Below are 22,750 nucleotides of genomic sequence, written 5' to 3'. Positions count from 1 at the left end.
AAATTTTGATGAAGCGACTTTTATCCTTCGTCCAAGACATCGAGACCTCGAATAACACTTGGTCCAATTTTTCAAAGACCCTTTTCCTCGTTCGCCGGCGAATAAACGCTACCAATATTCGTCTGATTCCTGGCGGGCAGCAGCGCCTTGCACTTTTATCTGCCGTTATCCGGTGTATCATTATCACGACAGGTTGTTTGTCTTGCGAGGCGAAGGGGAAGTGTTCCTACCAAATGTATGCCGCGAGTCAACACTTGGTGCGCGTGGTTGTTTGACTGTTTGACTTTCCCAGAGCAGAGAGGAGCGGTTCTGAACCGTATATATCTACCTGCGAGGCTCAGGTTCTAAGTTTCCTCAAATGTTGTCTCAGCCGGGTTAGATACCACACGTCGTGCAGTTTCAACCCTAGATAACAGCGTTCTTCTTCGAGATTAAATTTCTTGTCCATCAACCAGCACCGCTGATGGAGCCATTTAAAAAATTCCTTTCGCGTTTCGACGACCCATCATCAAATGACTATCTTCTTTCCTTACTATTTTGCTTTTGTCTTCTCTTATCTGTATAAATATGGAGAAATGTATACGCTGAAGATAGAGTTTAATTTGCTCTAACGATGGCTCGTTAAACTATGGATTGCTTTGGAATTCGTAATATCAATGAAGAATTAAATTATGAATATCTTTCTGGAGATCGAAGGTTGGTAAATACAGGTGAAATTTGGAGAATTTTGAATTCTTTTTGTATCAACAGACTCCAATTTTTTACATTTATCTATTATTTATAAATGTAAAATACATTTTACAGTTATGCCAATGTCTAACACCTTTTTACAAAAATGTGTATGGTAAGAAGACACTTGTACTAACAAGAAAGCGTCGAACTGTATTCACAAGTATCTCATTACCATTTTTTTGATAGTTTCAACATTTGTACTCATTAATTCCTTCGGGTCACATTTTTCTTCTACCGATAAATGCGAAACCTCATAAACTTTTATCGCCTTTTAACTTTCTACGATATCGAAACTCTTTTTAAAAATTGTTTAACATTAAGAACGCGTTGAGAAAGAAAATAGAAGAATGTAGAAATGTATACAAACTACAAATTTGAAGGAAAACTCATGAGAATTTCCCAGAATGAACAAGAAACTTTTACACAATAAAATGTCTACCAATAACGAAATAACATAGTCTAAAAATGCACTGCCGTAATGCTAAAATCCAAAAGAACTCCATTTTGAAAACTCAACCGTATTTGCCTTTGTTATAATTACATATAATTACATGATTTATATTTACAGCGTAAAAGCATTCGGAGAATTCTGCGCGTGATTACCACGTGTACATTTCCATTCTTCAGTGTCTGTGTCGTATCACGAATGTCGTCAAATTCCAGCGAAAAAGAAATCGGTTGTGGCGATTTCGACGCGCCGAGAGACACGCGAATTTCATCGCGCGGATGTCGTGACAAACATAAGTACGTGTTCTGGCACACGTATTGCGACGCGGCGCGGCATCGTGATGTATTCGACGATGACGTTTTCGTCGCCTCACCTTCGGCCTAATCGCGTGATGGTGTACGACAGGCACGTTTCTGCGTTTATCGGCGGCAACGCAGCAATATGCCTCATAAAAATTCGCATAACGTTAACGACCGCCTACGTCTATCGGGCACGTGTTGGGAAAATGGGACGCGAACTCAGTGAAAAATATTTTATTTTCAAATAAGAGCGATCCCTTTTGCTCGCTGTTAAAAGCCAAATGATGAAGTGGTGGCAACTTTTTTGTATTCCTGGAATAAGTGGACCAATCACCTTCATAAATGTAAATTGCAAAGTAGACAAAAATGATGTTAGATATGCTACTTTCTAATTACTATAGAATTTATAACTATTTTTTAGCCTTGTATGACTTTACAGCCATAAATATGCTCTGAAGTGGAAATTTATATAATTAGATTGTATAAAATTTTTCAATTAGATATCATAACAATCTTCATTGCTTTCTTAATTAAAACAAAATTCTTCGATCAAGAATTTTATCGGATTTATTCCACTTATCTCAAACTTTGTTACCCTTTAATTGATGTGGAATCATGCCAGTTAAAAAATTCTACAATATTCCTGTAATTCCACTAACCTCGGCACAAAAATCAAAATTTCTGCATAATGTTACCGAGACAACTAAAAAGTGATTATAAATGAAACAATGCCAGCAATTTTGCTGATTTAGCCAAATACTAAATCTCCTTATTTAATAATTCCTTTGTAAAACTCTAAAATTCAAAAAGCTTCTACTGTCCAACCAACAAAGAATTAACGTACATAAAAAATTTTCTCGATTCGACAGTGTCTCTACAGAAATTCAAGAATAAAGAAAAAAGTGACACTATAACGAACGAAAAATCTAAGCAGAGTATTTATAAATATATTGCATTCCATGAAAAATTATTAATGGAACGCGGGCGGCTATTTATATAAATTTTTGTACAAATATAATTTTGAAAAATGAAACCTAGGCAAAAATTTGTTTTAACTACGAAATATCATAAGAAATACTACGCTTTGTGAAATACTACAAGTATATCTATATATATACAGATGTATGAAATATCCAAAGTATATATATAATATAAGAATGAAATATAAAGACGAATCGTAAAAATTCAAGGTTGATGGAAGAAGCACGAAACGAAACAGGCTTTCATAACGAAGAAAACACACAGACCGGCTGATCTCCAGGTTTCCGCAGTGGTCTCGGAATATACCCGGGGAAACAAGGTTGCATTTAATAAGGTGCAGCCGTCTGACCTTATTTTAACAGATACGCCGCTATTTGATCAGGTCCACCGCGTTGGCACTCGGCGTATATTTGTTTTACGTGCCGTTCGTGTGCCTGTCGCGAGACGACTTAACGAATCGTGGAAAGAGCTGACGCCGCCGCGTGTGCACTTAAACACGTTTTCCAGCGGAGGCACTCCGCGCGACCGGGGACACGTTCCTCCGTTTTTTCTCTTTCCTTTTCTTTCTCATAGTCATCTTTTTTCCTCCTTTGCCTCACATTTACTTAGAAGCAGATGCATTAGAAAACTCGTGTGACGAGCCTTGACGCGCAGCGCCACGATCAGAGAGGGCAGTCAACGCTGTCGAGTCGTCTGTTTTACCGGGAAGCGGAAAAAATTCTTAGAACGCGAGGATACTTGCAGTTTAATTGGCCTCCGCGTGGAAGAGGAGTGAAACATATTTGTTTTTTATACGCTCCAACAGATTTCGAATTCTTTAATGTTATTTTTTTCTAGGCTTCCTCGAGTTCTTGAGTTCTTGGGAAATGAGAAGTCAGGGACGACAGACTGGAGATAAAAATGTGAAAGCAAGAAAAAGGGTACATCCAACTCTGTATATTTTTCAAGTCTTCTTTTAATGTCAAATTTCTTCAAAGGATGAAGCTTTTAACGACGTAGTAAAGTAATAAAAAATTCAAAGGAACATTCTCAAAAAATAATTTTTCAAACATAAACATATGTACTTTTAATTTTCTATAGCCAGTAAAATTGAATAATTACGTTACGTTTAAGTTATGAAGCCGATTATATCATATTGGACCATATTTTGAGTCTTCATTGTGTTAGATTTGTAATAAAGAATAATTTCTGATTAAGACATTGATCGCTTTCGTACATCAAGTGGTTATTATCCTTAATGAATCAATCTTATTAAAATTGCAGAATAAGATGTCTGACCTTCATACCTGTGATTCTATAAAAGACAACCTGCTTTCTCGTTAAGAATTTTACAAGAAATTATTCATCTTATGTACCACAAATAAGACATTTATATACGTGTGTCGTAAAAAAGAAAATTGTAGCACTGAAAAAACGTGTATCTAACCTCCTTCTATGCATATAGGTGCCTACAATTTCCACATACTTTCTCCAGGCCTTAAACGCATTCCGAACCACCATCGAACATTGTTCACAAAATTATTTCTAGTAATCTAAACCAGTATAAGCCTATGTATAACTTTATAATTGCAATATCAGACCAAACAAATTTCCATCGTTCCAGTCTTCTACTAACTTCTTTATTTGAATAAATTTCTCATATTTTCCCAGTTTGATGCTATCGAACAATCGGGATCGCAAGCAAATCGTCTCGATTTAGGAAATAATGCCTTTGAATTTTAGCATCTTCGAATTTCCGAATGCCCCAGCTAACAAATTTTCAAATTTTCAAATTTTCAAATATTAAAAATTTCGAATATTACCGAAATTTCGATTTCTAAATTTCTTAATATCTATGATATCCACAAACCTTGATATTCCACTAGCGCTTTGTTTAACTAAACCCATCTAATCGTTCATAGCTAGTATCGAGCAATCGAAATCGAGGGGATACACGCGTCGATTCGCGTATACCTCCAAATTTATTTGCCTCGTAATAAGGCACCAGGTATCTAATCTTATCAGACCAAACAAAGAGCGTAGAAGTGACTGTATCGAGGCGACAACTTCTTATTCACGTGACAACCGAGTATCATCTGTATCGATTCCCGATACGTTCCTATGCGATCCATTTTTCTTGCTTGTACCATCGATATTCCCTATGCCGTTCATCCGGCTCCCGAGATAAGGCGTTAGTCAGGCTACCCGGTTTTCGATAAAGTTTCCTTGGATCGCGATGAAACGGTACTTAACCGAGCCAGTAGTCGTTTCGACGTGCAATTGGGTCACTTTATGACGGTTGGCGATCTTTAATCACAGATTTGAAAAGTAACGTTCCACGAAACAGCAAAACGAGAGATGAAAATATTCCCTGTCCCGTTGTTCTCGCTTATTTTTGCGCACGTCGCGTCGCCAGACCAGCCGAGTTCGTCGCCATTACGCCGTCGCTGATAAGCTAATCGACGCTGTAAAAAGCACAGTTCACGGGTGACATCGTCGTTTCGTTCGCGATACTTGCGCCGGTACGATAACGCGATACGACCCGGAAACCTTCGATACACCTGTTTCGGAGCTCCAAAGATTACCAGGGCTTGCGGAGATATAGAACAGCATATATGGGGTTAGAAAAGGTTGGGCAGGTTTTAGAATTTCGTCGAGATTCGATTTATGAGCAGAGGAAGAGGTATGTTATCTTTTGTGACAGGAAAAATTCTGTTTTTAGAAGATGAAGAAATTGTGAAATGTATTTTTGCAATAAGAAAAGAACCAGAAGAAATCGAAACAGTCTTCTAGTACATACATGTATAGACGTACGTAATATGGGACCGTGCAGACAGAGAGATACGCATAGAACCTAAACATTAAGTGAGAAACTCAAGTAGTATACTTGGTGCTCGCGCATTTCCTATTTATTTTTATTATAACTGGCTGGAATTGTTGAAAAACTTATTTAGCTGGGTGCAAAAATATGACGAATGTTTTGAATATTTTGATTTATCTTCTATATGACCAAATATTGTATATTTAATTTTACGACACTTTCCGATATGTGTATCTCAACTGATTCATAGCTGACACACAGAATTCACGATATCGTTCATATTATTTAACCTACCCATGTCTACGAAACGTTGCTGCCAAATGCCAGATATACACGACTGCTCCCGAAAAATAGCGCAATAACGTGATATTTTATCACTGTAAAAGCCTGAAATATCAAATTACAAAGAATTTCTGATTCTTGAAATGTCTATAAAATTGTCAGTAGCTATCCATTTATACGTAACGTTTTTCACAGATATAGACACGTGTAACAAGCAGCCACTGTACATAACAATATATTTAAAAAACATATTTCTGTTTTCTTGTAACGAGGTTTGGGAAAAAATTAATTAATGTAACACTCAAATTGTAATTGATATCTTTTGAAAAGAATTAAGCCAGAATCTAATTGCAATCTTCTATAGTCGCAATTTTTCCTGATTAAATTATTTTACTTTCCATTGTTTATAAGATATTTAATTCGCTTAAGATGTTTATCATTAATTATTAAATTTTAGATATCATTTAGCATCAATATGAAATTATATAATTGTAAATAGTACACTAAGTAATAATAAAATAAGACATAATTCTAAAAGTACAATAGAAATAGATCGATTTACCAAGATTGAAATGCTCCTCCAGCGGAAAGCGCAAATCTTTCGAATCTGTAACAATATGAAAATTTCATTAGAAAAACATGACCTAATAAATCTCCTTAAAAAGGTTCCTGACATATTATCGCAATAACATATGGAATTCTAAAAAAAAGTGATGTATAGGTAATGTTCGTGCCATTAAAATTAATGCACCAATCAACATTCCTGCACTGGTGTGCCAAAGAGAAACGAAATTAATCTTCTTAATCTATCCAATTTCCTGTTCCGATTCACATTATCTCCATCCTTTATCACACTTCCCTCTAATTCATCTTACAAAATCCACGAAAAACAAGAACACGGATCAGAAGAAATCCCATCTACTTCTAACACCTCTAATCACGCTGCATAAAACATAGAATATATTTATGCTATCCTCTACCGAGAAATCTATACATTTGTGCCGCTAAAAGTTTATTTGAATATTTATCGCAAAATCTATTTTAATTTTGAAATATCTTGTTAAAATTTTTTTCTATTTTGTTATTTTTATTTTATTCATTTTGCTATTCTATTTGTATTTCACACTATCTACTTATTTTATTCTACCTCGCAGAGCTAAAGTTCAAACGAATCTTTCTATGGTGTTTCAAAATAAGGTGTCATTATTACCATCACTATGCAATTTTCTTTGATAATTCGCTATTACCAAAATAAAATGTCTGATACAAATTATTATCGTTAAATTTCGGATATTATTTTTTTATAAAAAATTTGAAACTGTTACATCGCGCGAGATGCAAATAACACAAAAAGATACATAAAATATCCAAAGATTATTCTGTGAAAATTGATGAATAAAACAATTTTCTACAGTTGTTTTACTTTCTTAGTTATATTCTTGAACATATGAATTTGCATAAAAATCTACGGTCTAATTATCGTTATAGAATCAAACAATTATCCGCGTAACAAACATTAACGAACACTCTTCAAAGCCCCAAATCCATCCTTCGAAAAACAGGAGAGTATCTCGCCCACTCGTTGCCCGACAAAACTGCACGAAAAACCACAGAGACACGTTGTCCCTTTCGAATTCCCGCGTAATTTCGCACGGTCTGCGGCGAACAGGAATTTCATCTCGCTGGAGGAGACGATCGCCAAAACAAAACACGACTCTGCCGCGAATAAAACGCGTCCAGGGTGGCCCATTATACCCTCCTCAATGACAGCAGATTATCCGTGGTCCTCGAGGGCGCGGCAGATTTTCGTGCAGTGGTCACAAGCCGTAATTTCCTTTTAACCAGCGCACCGCGTTATCAGAGTCTCGCGAGGCGACTTTTGCGCGCCACGATCATTTATCCTAGCGGACAGGTGGCGAAATGAAGGACCACACGGCTCGTTCAATTCCCCCGATACGCATGCACACCTGAAGATTTTCGGTACGTGTACACCCGGATGTACGGTTCTGATCGCACGAACCCGGCCAGCTTCCGTAATTATGACGATTGGCGCGCGATTACGTTTTTGTTACGGGACGCTGATGGGCTGCTTGGCCTGGACGATTGCGTTCGAAAGAGCTTCGTTTCCTTTCTTTCTTTTACCTTGCTGCAGTAATCTCAGCAGAGGAATTACTTGGGTTTGATACGATTTCGGTATGGACGTTTGTGGGGAGGTGTTATGTTGAGCTGTGAAGATCGAGAGTGGAAATTGTTCGAACAATTTGTATGCACGACGAAGATTGCGATTTGGGATGAGTAACAAAATTTCAAGCGCTTTATGCTTTGTACTTTCTTTCTACTATTATTTAAAATCACAATACTAAAACAGAAAGGTATCTATAGAGTTTTATAAAAATGATTGACAATATTGGAAAGTTTAGTTAGCTTCTATAATTACGCGTTTCTTTTAGGAAAGTTCCCTTACATTAGTACCTATGACTCAAAGGACCACCGAGGAAGAATTGGTGATTTTTGAAAAAGAACATCTGTTCGAAAACTTCTCAAGGCAACGAATACGATCTGCGATCGTTAGATGTTTGGTAAAAAAGTGGATGGGCCAACAAAAAATCAATATTCCAGGGCGTACGACGAATTGAGATACAAGGTAGTTGACGGCGATTAGAGCTACCGGTGTGGCCCGATTCTTGTGGTGTGACTAATCTGTAATTGGACAGATCCGCAAACCACCGAGCAGCGAGTCGTCCCACGAGATCTCTACTTTCGAAATTGCAACCTACCTGTCCAGAGACTTCGTTTTAACATACGCTATGTATATTTAATCAGTGTATAGTACGATCGTTGTATAGTTCTATTAATACAAAAAATTCCTTGTTCAGGCAACAGAGTACAGATTCGCTTCATTGATGCGATAAATAGTGATGATGATAAATTAGTGTCTTCATGATTTTTATAATTTTTAATATTGGTAATAATACCCTGATCTTGGGCCTTCTTGCATAATTGAAGTAATATTAGTGAAACTTTATATGTTACAAGATATAAGTCACCGGTATTAATTACTTCTTTTGCATAATTTATTATGTATTATATTAATTTATCATATACATGTGTATATTATGTTATTATACTATATGTAAAATATTGTAATGTATTATTTTGACATCTCACTATTCTAACGAGACACGAGTATGATGATTATATTGGTCAAATTTGAAAGATAATTGATTGAAAGTATATGCCTCGCGAGGGGACCACTAAAATATGTATTTGACCAATTGTTCAATTAATCATCTTATTTATAACCCACGATACAAGAGTAATTAGTGAAAGCATTTTTAGCATATTGTATACTAATTTTCCATTAAGTGTACATTTGCAATAAATTGTCTTGTAACTTTCTATATACATTTTTGCACTGATCTCAAATTTTATTATTATAATTACGATAGTTGCGTCGCGTTACAGCGTTATTGATATTTCAAATATTTTCGTATAATACATATAATATATTCATAAAAAAAATACTTCTGTAAGTGTTGGAATGCTTTTATGAGCCTCTCTCTTTTTCTCTCTTTCTAAGTTCTCCAAGTTAGTTTTATAAATTATGAAACAACCGACTGTCTTTTTCAATGTAAAATTAAAAAATTGTCCGATTTAAAGTTAACGATTTGTCAGTTATTAATTCACTAATATTATTGGTTAATAAATTTTCCTGATCTAATAATAGTAGAATAGAGAGTCCAAATTTACAAGCAGCGAAAAAAGGATGTTAGCACATATACTGTCAAATCTAATCATCCAGTGTTCCACACACACTGTCAACCAACTAACAAATATATTTTAAATCCCCAATAACCTGGCCATCACGGCCTTCCGGCACCCATATCCTCAAACTCAGCACCACTTGTCAAAAGATTAACGCAGTCTGGTCGATTTCTCTCGTACTGTCAAAGAACGTTTCAGGAACCTCAGGAACGTTTCATTGGTAGTTGGCCAGTCGCGATCATGCGATCACGGTCGTGGCTGTCGTCTTGGAGAAACGCCAGGAAGGACCTTCATCCTGATAAATGATGCTCGCTACCGCCGTCACGGAATAATTACGCGGCTCTGGAAACACGGGAAGCGAGCTGGGGAAGAAAAACAGCGGCGATCATGGCGCGCCCAAGCTTGAAAAATTAAAGGCGAGTGTCGCGTCTCGTCGCGTCGGTACGAGCGGTGTCGAATCGTCGAGCTTAAGGGGATCCCTTGACAAATGAACGGCGGAAAGGAAATTGCAGGAGAAACGCGGGTCCCACTGACAAAACTTCTGCCAGGGACAAACGCACACTCAACTGGCCGACAGAGAAATTACATTCCCGGGAATATGCTAAATTATGAAGCGAGCAATCAGCTACCATGGGGCGCCGCCATGGATACAATCTCGCTTTTTGGTCTCTGTAGCACCTGGTGAAACACGGATGAAAAATATAGCGGACTGAAATCATCTATTTTCGCGTTGCCGCGTCGACAGAAAGGATCAAATGGAAACTTCGAATAAGGGTCTAAAGCATACACTGGAAACTATTAGATGTTTAATATTTGCGATTGGCAATTCAGTTGGAAACGTATGAAATTGCAAATTTCTGTAATTAAGTTAATGGAAAACTATGAAGAGTTCTCTTTCAAATAGCATGGCATGATGGATCAAAGACAAGTTTTCGTATATTGTCATTAAGCTTTGATTTGACGACGCATATAAAATTCATAAAGCATTTGTAAATTCAGTCTTAGTCTCAACAAATGTCTTTTGAAGAGGAGCATACAGTCGCGAATATTGCAATTGGTTTTGTTTGTAAAAGAATCGAAAAGTCGCAAATTTTTACATGGCGTTGGGGCGTTAAGATTTCCAAGATATCATAAAAGAGAAAGAGATTAGATTTTTCAAAATAGTTGGTTACGAAATAATTACATATGTGCTGAATACAGTAAAGGATAAACGAGGAAAGCAGTCGTTCGAAAGCTTCCTTCTGTGATATAAATATAAAAGAATAATTGCTATGAACATCAAATAAAGAACAGGTTCCGCAAATTATAGTCACGAGGATATGAGATGCGACTCGAAACTTTGCCATCATACATGTATGAAATATAGATAAATTTTTAAGATTCTGCAAATGTAAAACCACTTAAATTTATTCATGGACTCATTAATCGTCTCTTTCCACAGAAATCTTTACTATACTTACAAACGATTATATTGTATTATATATCTTATAAACGCTTTATAAATGGTCCAAAAACAAACCAAGAATTAAGTATTTCAAAAATGAAAATTCCTTCACTTGTACTCAAACATTTCATAGAACGCGGGAAGATTTAAATAAAAAAAGCAAGACCATAGTTTAAGAAGTTACATATTTTGTATAGCTTTAAAAGCTTTTACTTTGATAAACGCGCGATATAGGATACGAAAGACTTTAGCGACAAATTTTAAAGTGATTTAATATTAACAAATATTTGATTATTTGACACGATATCAAACCATTTGAAAGCAAGAACCGTAAAACACTGTATAAGTACGAGAGTGCAAATTCTTGAATGAAATTGACCAGAAGGTAGGCGCGCTACTGAACGCGTCAGGAGTCAAGAGACGTTGGAATTTTTTTTTAACCTGGCGACGATGAGACGAAAGAGTCGTTGTTGCTGCAGGCATCAAGTGGAAACGAGGGTCCGTAGAGCTATTGTTAATGAGAGCGCGTGGCGTAACTCGAACCGGATGAAGCCACGAAGGGTGGCACCGGTAACTTCGATAATTAATACGAGGCGGCAGACAGTAATCGATTCCTCTCTCCGTATTCTCCCCTCTTTTTCTTTTTTCCCTTTCCCCTTCCCCTTTTCTTTCATTCTTTCATTCTGTTTTCGTACTTTCTTTTTCTCTCTCCTCGTCTCTACACGCGTGTTCTCGTGCTCGGCGCAGCGATTTCATAGCCAGGAATTACGAGCAATAAAACGCACCTGTTTATTCATGACAGCGCCGATTTATTTGCGATACCAGCTACGGTCCATGATTATTGGGAACGGCCAAAAACTGGCCAAATTGCCCGACCAAACGAGCAGCGAATTGTTCTGCATTCGTTCGTATGTACCGTCCTGCATCGATGCTACGTACCGATCGTAAACGCGTATCGATTTCTTTGATCTCCAATCTGGTGTATTTCTCCTTTGAAGAACCCGTAATAAGCCTGCATCTTTATGCGCGACCTTTTTTTTCTCTTATATCGAGAAAATACGCACTTTTGCAGTGGAGATGCTGTCAACCGGCAGTGCATTAATTTTCTCGTTCTAAAGGAAATCGAAAATTAAGCGGAATCAGTCTTAATTAGGTATGGGATTAATCAAGAACGACGTTAATTTGCGGGGTATGGGACGAAGTCGGTGATTTATGTAAGTTATGGAGAAATTGTGTGAAAAGTTGTTACAACAAATGGACTGGTAAATCTTAAGAATAAGGTTCGAGTAAAATTTGCGAAATAACTCGATACTTTATAATCTTTCAAATTTTTTAATTGCTTGCTAAAAAAGAAAAAAATTGAATTATAACTAGAACAGACCTATACAAATTTCTAACAGAAATTTTTACCTCTATATGTTTTATTTGCAAAATTAACAACTCTAGTTCTAACGACTAATAGTATTCTAAAATTTCGATAGCACTAGGCATTCCGTTTTAACACGAATTACTACTAACTACACTAACAATATTTTAACCAGCGAAGTACCCGTTTACAAATAAAACTTTATTCGATTCCAGAGACTCAACCTACAATTTTTCAAAACCTACCAAGAAATATCAAAATACAGAGAACAGCCACGATTTAATTTTTCTTTTCAACGAAAAATACATCTATGTACCTTCCGATTGCATAATGTCGATGAGTTCATTTTACAAAGAACATCGCTGTGAAATCCCCGTTGCATAATTGTCACTTGCACGTTCCACCCATCGTCAGTGAAATAATAACAACGTTTCGTAACTGATACCAGGCACGTGAGACGTTAGCTCGTTTAGCAAAACTGCGATATTAGAGAAATGTTAGTGATTAAGCCTCCGTTGCGTGACGTACTGCTAACTTCATTATCACCGTCTCACGAACACGTCCACATCTACGTTATGACCCCATATACAGTCAGTCATAAAAGTATCTAGTTACGATATATTCTATCTGGAACTATGAAAAAAGTTGCAACAAATGTTTATCGTTCTACTGCACGGTACTAGCTCAAAATAAAACAGATTGCACAGTGAATGATTATGTTTCAATAATCGAGACCATTAGATTAATTCGCTGTTTTTTACAGAAATTGTATAGAAATCTTATAGGAATTTTATAAATTTTTATAGATAAAAATGACTATACAATATGACTATATATAGTATATAACTACCTGTTATTTTAATTTCTTTCATACAAATGTAACATTTTAGTCGTCGATAATTCAATTTAGAACTGAAAAGAGAATACTGGCGCGACTGGATACTTTTCTAACCGACTGTATACGTGCTCCTCGCGTTCAATGAAAAATAATGCACGACGTGACGCTATTTTCAAAACGGCCAGTTAATTGCTCGCCATCCGGTATATTAACGCGACGTTCTTTTCTTCCTGTTGCTTGGGTGGCGAGCTAAATAAAGAGCTTCGAATTAGGGAAAGAGACTAATCGTTGTTGGTTAACGTACAGCTTGGCACCAACGATTCGTTTGACTGATGATTCGGGCGGAAAACGGCGGAAATTCGTGACGTTAAGTGGTGGTAAACGCAGTCGCCGGTCAAGGAAATCGTCGTTTTTCAGTGTCTCTATTAGAGAAACATCGTCGATTTCATGGATTAATGGAGTGTACTTAACTATTGAGATGGATGGTTGCTTCAGGTGGAACTGTATTTAAGCGTCACTCGATCATGATATTATGCCACCTTTCTATGAAAAACAAAATTTTTTTTCGTTGCACGAAATAATTTAGAAGGTTTATGGGTAGTGTGATGTCAAATGGAATCACATTAGATATCGATAATTTAAACAAAAGAGAAGGATATTGATAGCTTCAGAAAAAAAAGAGATATCGATAATTAAAAGAAATTTAAAGAAAACTATATTTTGTTATGTGCGAGCAAATATATTTTCCTATAACGTATTGCTGCTCTGCTACATCATTAAGTTATTATGTATTATGTGTTGCGTGTATTATGTTACAGACTGTAAATTTTTATTCAAATTCATATTTTCGAAACATAATGAAAAAAGTAAAACCTCGGTGAAAAGTGTTTTTACTTACTAAGTATTATAGAAAGCACTATACTTTGCTCTTTTGTATTCTGTGCAATTGTGCACTTTCAAATTTCCTATAAATGCATAAAAAACTACATTATATGTTATATATTACGTATTGTTATTATGTACATATAGAATCATTGTAATCGCTAGTAACCACTATAATGTACTGTACGTAATAAATTCCAAAATGCACGTTCTAACGTCAAGGCAAATCATCCGATGACAGCACTTCCAGCGGCGTCAAAAATCAATCGATGGAATATATGAAATTCCAGGGGAACACGGGATAGGCGCGCCTATTCTGGTTTTCTGTGATGCGTTTGTATGTATTTACGAGCTGGTCGTTTCACGTGTTTGCATGGTCGATGCACAGTGACTGGCAAGTGTGCGTGTGCAACATACTGTGACTTTTTGAATGTGTGAATCGGAGTGTGTCGCGGAGGATACGCGCGAGGGGCCCTGCCAAGCGAGGTAATGACTGGAGCTTCCTGCTGTTCACAAACTGCACGGGAAAGGGAGTTCGTCCCCCGTGCAGGATATCCGACATTTAATCTGATTTCTGGATTACGCCGCCGCCGCCGTCGCCGCGCCGCGCCGTCGCGTCACGCGGACAAGGGCTGAAAGAAGCACTCTCTCGCTCTCCCCCTTTCTCCCTCTTTCGTTTTCCTCCTCCTTTCACCGCTAAAAATAATGCCCCGTTTCGTTATCCCTTTATGAGGGACCAGACGGGTTTAATGCATCGCTTTAGGAGATTGCGAGGGGAGGTTGATGTCTATTTGATTGGTTATCGGAAGTTCGAGTTGCGTTTGATACGGTAAATGTGTAAGCCTTAAATCTGCTATAGATTATAGAGTATAGGCGTATTTTTATAGCGTAGAACAGCGATTTTCAATCTTCTTCATCTTATGGTATGCATAAACTGATTACTAAAATTTTGCGGCATACTAAAAAATGTGTCATATTTGGTTCATTCAGCTGAGACTAGAGTCGAATGCTTGCTGTTTGCACGAACTTCTTTTGTCTTTTATACGAATGAAAAGTTTCATTCCTTTCATTCTGTCAGAGCTTCCGAAACTAATATTATCATTTATTTTTCTGGTGTATTCTTATTGTTCCATATTACGCTTGCTCTATTTATAAAAAAGGCAACGAATTCTTTTCGATTCATAGAACAAAACATTACAACTGTCTCTATCCAAAATTGGTTTATCAGAATTAATGTCATTATAGTATCCGGTTTACCGAATATGTTTCTGAACTTCTATTATTCGACTCCCAATCACGCGATATATCGCTTATACGAATTAATGTTTCGCTTTTAGTATTCAACAATTATTTATTACTGTTTCCACTCGTACCCAGACGAATGAATAAAACTAATGATTGGAACGAATGAGCAAAACCTAACTATATGAAAACTAGCTCCTATTATACGAACGAATAAACAGCGAGGCAACTCCTATTATTCAAGTGATCCGATACGTCTTGTCTCCCGATCCGTATCGTCCCGTGTTTAAACCCATTTTGTAAAATTATATTGTTCTTGTGCAGGTGCTTCTTATTTTACAAATTTCCCCTTATTCCCGTCACTATATATGGATCATGTTTCCAAATACCCAATCAAAATTTATCTTATCATCTCGCAAGGTACATAGAAACAAAGGATATAGTCGATCACTAAAAATTCTTCAGATGCCACAGATTTATCGTGGATCGAATCGGAGTATTGACCATCGTTTAAGCAAAGCGGTGTAAATTTATCGTTCATGGAGATTCCTCGATTACCCAGGACCCCATAGTCTTCCGGTTTCACGACAATGTTGCCTTCTTGTTTCGACCGTGGGAGATCGTGCGATCTTCCCGATGTTTTCTTCGCATACCCATAGCCGTGGTTAATTGGTAGCCAGCAAAAGAAACGCGGAGGCAAACGCTTTAATCGCCGTTATATCAGCGCAAAATAAGGCTATTCTCCCGGGCATGCAGAAAAACGTGGAAGGTGCATCGACTCTTATATCGCATAAGCGGCGTCTAACGTTGCAGTAAAACGACACGGGTCGCGTTTAATTCACGCGACCGCGTGTCTGGCAAAGACTTTTGTTCCCGTACCCTGAATCGCGTTTCCAGCGCATGACAGCAAGGTGTGAAAGTTAAAAACGAGCTTCCATCAACGACTCTTGTTCCACGCTCAGAGGATGTCGCTGGGAAATGGAGCGTTCTTTGGCTAACTCATAACATACATACTAACAGAAGCTTAGTTGGAAAGAGGGAATTCTTTTATTTGAGTGTTCAGCCGATACTCGGGCACCTGGATGCCCACCTGAATACATCTTGTGAAAACGTTTCGCTTCTCAGCGATAATTTTTTAAAAAACCGCCCGGATCGTCGCGATTTGAACCTTTTAGAAGCTAAATATCTTTCCCATACCCTTAAACAAAGAAAATTGTTAAGTCAAAGTTCGTATAGTCGTTCTCGTATAGGGGTTCTCGACTTGCCTACTTGTAGAAATATGATATCTCATATTTCTATAATCTGTTATTGAATAAATAAAAGTATTTACAGTACTACATATATAATGACTACAGACTATAGACCACATTGACTTTATCCATTAGAAAGATTCGGGTGACGAATCCTTATCGCTCAGGCGAGAATCCCCTTACCCAGAGGTCCTATGAAAACCATCGAGATTCAAACAAATGTACGCTCTGCGTGTGTTTGTGAAATACCTAACCAATGGGATTAAAATTAACGATCGTTTATATATTTTGAAAACCGGTTTCAAGCTTTCTTCCAGGCAACATTATTTACGCGCGTAATTATTACGCGTAATTAACGCGCGTAAATTCGTAAGATTAAGATTTACCCATGATAAAATGGGTTTATTATACGAATTCTGGAAGTGAGCACCCAGTGGGTATCCTGGATATTGAACAACGTTATACAAGAACATTGGGAGAATTTTAACTTCTTTTATGTCAGAACAATTATTGAATAAGTACGTAGCTCCCTATTATTTAGCTCAGACGGAATGATGTTATTCAAGGTACATATAACTTCGTATGACTAAAAAGTGTCATTTAAACCTGAGACGGCCTTGTGCACGCGATTCTCGGTGACGGGCGACAGAGAATGTCGGCCGTTTTGTCGATTGTCGGTATCCCAAAACAATAACGTCCGCGACTCTTACAATTAAAACTGCGGTAGTCCTTAAGAGTATCACTGCTCCAAGCCGCTATCAAGTTTAAACCCTGATTACACATAATGGTTCCAGCTAATGAGCAATGCGATACTCTTGGAAATGGATCGAAACCGCACAGTTGACACGTGCATCTCTTCTATACAGGAGTTGCCGTTACATGTACGTTAATAACATATATCGACTCTCTAATTAATATTCTGATGTATTAAGCGAATTAAGGGATAAACAATAAAGTAGTTACACTATAACTCTGTTTATACGAAGTCCCTTATTTGAACAAAATTTTGCCGTCCTAGGCAGTGCACTATTAAATAAATTACTGGTTAAATTCACATATCCGAACGTAAATTCCAACTACATACATACATACATAAGCGAAAAATCGCATATGGTAGAAAAATAAGTGAACTTCTATTATATGAACATCAATTGTATAAACTGTTTACCCTTTCACAAAATTCGGATAAATCAAGTTCCATTACACATTGTAAATTAGATTGTTATTATTATAAACGAATAATAACATAGAAGAAGACCACTAACTACCGCGCAACCATATGATTGAGGAGCATAAAAAAAGAGTTAAATCTACGCTGTGAACGTGGCATAAGAAGGCACGGGTCGCAGCGTACGTCCACGTGAACTATGGTGGGGATTGGCGTGCGTCAACTTCTCCCATGGTGGAGCAAGCCTCCTTATGCAGTCTCACCGCTAGTGCATTAGTCCGCGTGCATTCCTGGAACTTCGTTAACAGTGTCTTTAAATCAAAATAGAGGCATCTAATTAACGTATACGAGCCTCGAAACCAGAGAGGGTGCCTCAGAGATAGAGGAACATATTTATGAGCGGTTCTTTTGCTACTAAGACGATAGTACTCGCCTGGCGATGCCAACCCTTGTCGCTAATAGGCGAATAAGTAGAAAAAGTCTCGCCGTCGAGTCTCACGTGAAATATAAATCGCCGTTTCAAAGGTACTAATATATTCTTCCGAGCATTGTTATGGATGCTGTGTAGTGAACTGAAGTCTCTCGGCGAATTGCAAAACGAACATCGTTCGATAGAATGTTGTTTCTCTCGGATAATAGGCACGGTCGGTTCGGTTGCATACGCCGCTGTATAAATCGGCTGGTTCGCCTTGTTTTTCCAGGCGTTTCGAGGGTAAGCGACGCCGTTCGCGCCACTTTGTCTCTCGTCCCTGCCGGAATGCAGAATTTATTGCGCTAACGAGCTGTGAAATACTGCCGAGTTCTTTCGGTGACTCGCACTGGAAGAACCAAGGGTTTGTGCGTTCGTTAGCAGATTATGCTCTCGAAATCGAAGCTTAAAGGATTTTAAGATATTCGCTGTAGATATTTCATGACTTGCTTATTGTCTCGCCTAAAATACAGTAGGATCTCGACTATCAAAATTAATTATAAGACTGAGGATTTTTATGCATTTATAGAGAAGATGAAAGTACGAAATTACACAAAATACACATGATATGGAAAGGTATATAAAATATTCAAAATAGGTATAGTGCTTCCTATAGTACTTGAGTATTACTTGAAGTAAAACAATTTTTTATCGACAATGAGATTCTACGTTTTCAATTAAGTATCTGTATACTCAAAAATGTGGATTTGCATAAAAATTGACAAACTACTAATTAATTGAACAAGAATAGGGTGACCGAATTTTTTTAATAACCGAACGATCAATATTGACTGCTTTTCATATGAAAAGTGATAATTTATTGCACATTATTACCTATATGTACATGTCTCATTTCATGAATCATTTTCTTCTTGATCTTCCAATCTGTTTTCGCAATTTTTCTAAACCAATAAATTAAAAACTTTTTTTTAAATGACTAGTTCCACAGGACTGCTTTCTGTTTATGCTTCATACCATCTGTTCCTGCGTACCAACAAGCATGTTTCTGTAGCTATGAACGCTTCTGAATATATTATACTACGCTGAATACCGTTTGCAGAAATATTATCCTATTCATCGCTGTTTTCGCTACTGTTATATCTCCCTTAAATTCTGTCAATCTTTCTTCCTCACATATATCTTTAACAATGAATTGAGAATCTGATTGATGAATGTACAGAAAGTATGGTGAAAGAAGTTTATATAGCCGATATTGTTCGGATAATTGAACGTTCGAAACAAGAGTTGCTCGGATAATCTAGGTTTTACCGTAGTGATATTGGTAAAGTAACATAGTGAAGTCTTATTGGCAAAGTACTGTTGCCCAGGTCGAGATACGACATATTGTATTCATTTAACCAAATAGACGGTTAATATATATTTAGTACAGGTCTATACGGCGTCTTACGAAAAACTAACAGCATCAAATCAATATTACTGTTCTCTCTGTCTGGCTATTGGTAGCTTATTCTACTTCTCGGAACGAAACTTCGCTCGATGCCCGTAATGGTACTAAAATTTCAAAGTATTTTGTTCTATCGTGTTAAGCAAGAAGCGATTACGAGTGAGAGAAATCCCAGTCGATAATAATTCAGACAACGCGGAATAAACATCGAACAAATCTTTCCTCTTCCGAGGTCTTTCGCAAGTGGAATGTCAGTAATGCCATCGAACTTTTATAAACGATTATTTCATCGGCGAATTCCTTTCCCTGTATCTAATCATCGAATTACCATCCGCTTGCATTACGACAATCGTTTCATTCTCCCCTGCGTTTGTCATACGAACTGTTTTGAAACGAGAAATTGGTAAACTTCCATCAATTCGATCTGAAAATATGCATTGCTTGCATGTTCGTAGGGATACAAGGAACATTCGATCGGCGATCCGCTTACCGCAAGTCCCGTGTAAAGTGTCGAATTCAATTCTCGAGCAAGAACGATTCGTTCGTTTCGGTCAACGTCCCACGAGCTCGGATTCGCGACGCTAGTACACGCTGCATGCCCGTGACACGTTCACATGACCCTTTTCCGCGGCGTCACAGTTCTCATGAAACCATATACGAGTATACGAATGAGAGACGTGTCGTTACGATACTTCCGGCGAACAGTCAACCGCCACGAATAACATTAAAGTATAAATAATGCAAACGGGAAGTACTTGCTGTAACGAACGAGATCCTACGCGTCGAAAATCATGGTTTTCCTCTAAATTCATCAATGTACTTGAAAATCAATCGTTTCTCTTTCTGTTTAACACTGGAACTACCAGCCTGTTAAATACGCTTGAATGTTCTATGTAACGTATAAATCATGATTCAAATGAAATTAATTAAAACAATTTCTCTATCCGAATAAAAATCGGCATTAATCTTGGTAGAAATACCTGTATGTTTTCAGTAATCGTAAAAAAAAGAAAGAGTCTGAAGTCAGTCATTTTGACGAGTTTGATAGTTCTAATGTTACACAAATGCACTAAAAGGCTGATGAAAGTAATTGGCAATAGTAGAGAGTTTGTCAAAGAGCAATGTAAAGGTGATACGAAATGGAGTAGTCAATAATCTCGGAATTCGCTACGAAGTTAGTGTATATTTTTTCATGGTTCGGCTACAATGGTTTCTATTGAACGTTATATATCGAGGACTAGCAAATACGCTTCTAATAAATACTTTGAAGCTTCTACATATATACATCGTCGAATCCGTTTCAAATTTGACCGTTTTTTAAAATTTAAATTTAAGATACACTGTTTCTAAAGGCGATCGAATACTTTCGAGAGCTACTTTATTTCGTAGCATCGATCGTGATTCTTAAATCGAGAAATCAACGAAAGATACATTTTAATAAAGTTCATTGGAAAGATCCATAAAATTATGTAAAAATTTTAGAGAAGAAATTGTCAGTTGATAATGTAGATCAAAGATGAATCGTTTAAAAAAGTATGCTTTTTTAAAAGAAGCATCTTTTTTCACTTCAACTTTTATCAGATATTTAAAGTTAAATACGAGATGTATTTTTTATTCAACGTCTTTTTAGCTCGCTACGCTGAAGAGGATTAGATGAGGAGTTCCAACGTTTCGAGTTACATATCTCTCAGCACTTTCGTGTAACGCAAACTGCGTTAAATATAATAACGAGGTGAACAACATAGGTATGATTAAAACGGAGAAATATTTGCTAGTACCAAAGAAAACGTTTGATAACAATTTTTCTAAGGAATTTCTGATGCAATACTCACTTGAGCGTTCTTGAACGTTTCTAGAAATTCCTAAAAAATTGTGAAAATAGTCATTCTCTCCTTCTTTACACAATAAAGAACTTTCCTTTAGTTCAATAGAAAAATCTTAAGCTTCAAATTTCAGCAACATAATTGAACGATTTCCTTCGAATCGATCGAAACTAACAATGTTATCGAAATTTTCACGAAACCATCACAATTTTCTCAAATGAATCACAGTACATCGATTATCCAATCACTCTGACATACAAATCAATCTGATAAACGTTAATAGCACGCGAGTTATCGACTATCCAGGCAAAGATTCCAGATAAAAAGTAAAGTAAATAAGATATTAGCCACAATAACTTTGAATAAAAGTCAGATGATAGAAAGATACGTGCAGCGTTAAGCTAGCCGTCCACACTCATCTGCAGACAATCTGATCTGACGATCATCGACGGATAATGTATGTCGCACATTTTTCACGCTTACGCCCGAGTACCCGGATACCCGCGGGAATTCGCAGATCCCTAATGGCCACATCTAATTATGCTATTGTGGTTTATCGGGCATATTGTATATTTTTTAATTTGCGGAAGAAAAAACAAAAAATCATGAAACTGTTGTGAATAGGTAGATTTTTAGTCGAAAGTTATAAGTAGACCGTGGATTTTTATGCATTTAAAGAAAAATATATAATAAAATACATATACTTTATGTAGTGTATATAATAAATAAAAAACATAAAATATACAAAACCCTTATATGATACTTTGTAGGTAAAAATTTTCTACTGACTTCGATCTTTTAGTCATCCGCATGGAAACGATCTTTTTGCAGAAATAAGTCTAGAAGACAGCTCTGATCTTAAGAATTTTGCAGATGTCGAAAAGTAACCAACATTTTATTACAAAAAATTGATCCGAAAATGGAAAGACGCGCTACGATAGTGGCAAAAGAAAAAAAGTCGAAACAAAATAGTCTACCAGCGAAAAGATAATTGAACTGCACTGCGTGTTGCCTGTTTCCAACAACATTTATCCGTGAACGTTGTCTCATGTTTTCCATTACAATGGACACACGTCTGCAGATAATTGTCTGTCAGTGTAGACTAGGTTTTCGTCAGCGGACTGTCTCTGGACCTGAATTTTGTCTCCCGTTGTCTGCGAATTCTTTACGAGAGGCAGATGCGAATTGTCTATGACACGTGTCTGCGGACAATCGTCTGTTAGTATAGACGAGGCTTTAAACAATTTATCGATACGTTTCATCAGCCTAAAGTTATCTGTCTTTTATGTCAAACGTTCAGGTAATCCAAACGTGTAACGAATCATACGTAGTATCTAGTTCTCAAAAATTAATTAATGTTGGGACAAATCAACCTTTTTAGAGTAAAACATATATTCAAGAGTAAACAAGGTATAGATGGTAGTCTACCGTGATCGACGAACTAACGCTGTCGTTGTCACACTTTCAAACAATCAAATGACTAATGAATCATAAATGCATGGTAGGTATAGAAATGAATTCTGTCCGACTGAATTCGCATAAACAGCATAATATAA

At 36.9% G+C, this 22,750-nt stretch overlaps 1 protein-coding gene across 3 annotated transcripts in view; it reads right to left on the bottom strand.

The window, feature by feature from the left end:
- The window catches only part of LOC143303342 (uncharacterized), a 341,675-nt gene that overhangs the window by 194,407 nt on the left and 124,518 nt on the right, over window positions 1-22,750 (bottom strand). For all 3 annotated transcript variants that reach the window (XR_013059526.1, XM_076622706.1, XM_076622707.1), the window contains one exon: window positions 6,105-6,149. Coding sequence is in view for 2 of the 3 variants with exons in the window: in XM_076622706.1 (XP_076478821.1) it covers window positions 6,105-6,149 (45 nt within the window). In the remaining variant the exon portion in view is untranslated. The remainder of the gene's footprint in view (window positions 1-6,104; window positions 6,150-22,750) is intronic.

The sequence above is a fragment of the Bombus vancouverensis genome, chromosome 11, assembly GCF_051014615.1.
Source record: "Bombus vancouverensis nearcticus chromosome 11, iyBomVanc1_principal, whole genome shotgun sequence".
Lineage (NCBI taxonomy): Eukaryota > Metazoa > Arthropoda > Insecta > Hymenoptera > Apidae > Bombus > Bombus vancouverensis.
The sequence above is the reverse complement of the archived record's forward strand: the minus strand, read 5'-3'. Positions and strand labels throughout refer to the sequence as shown.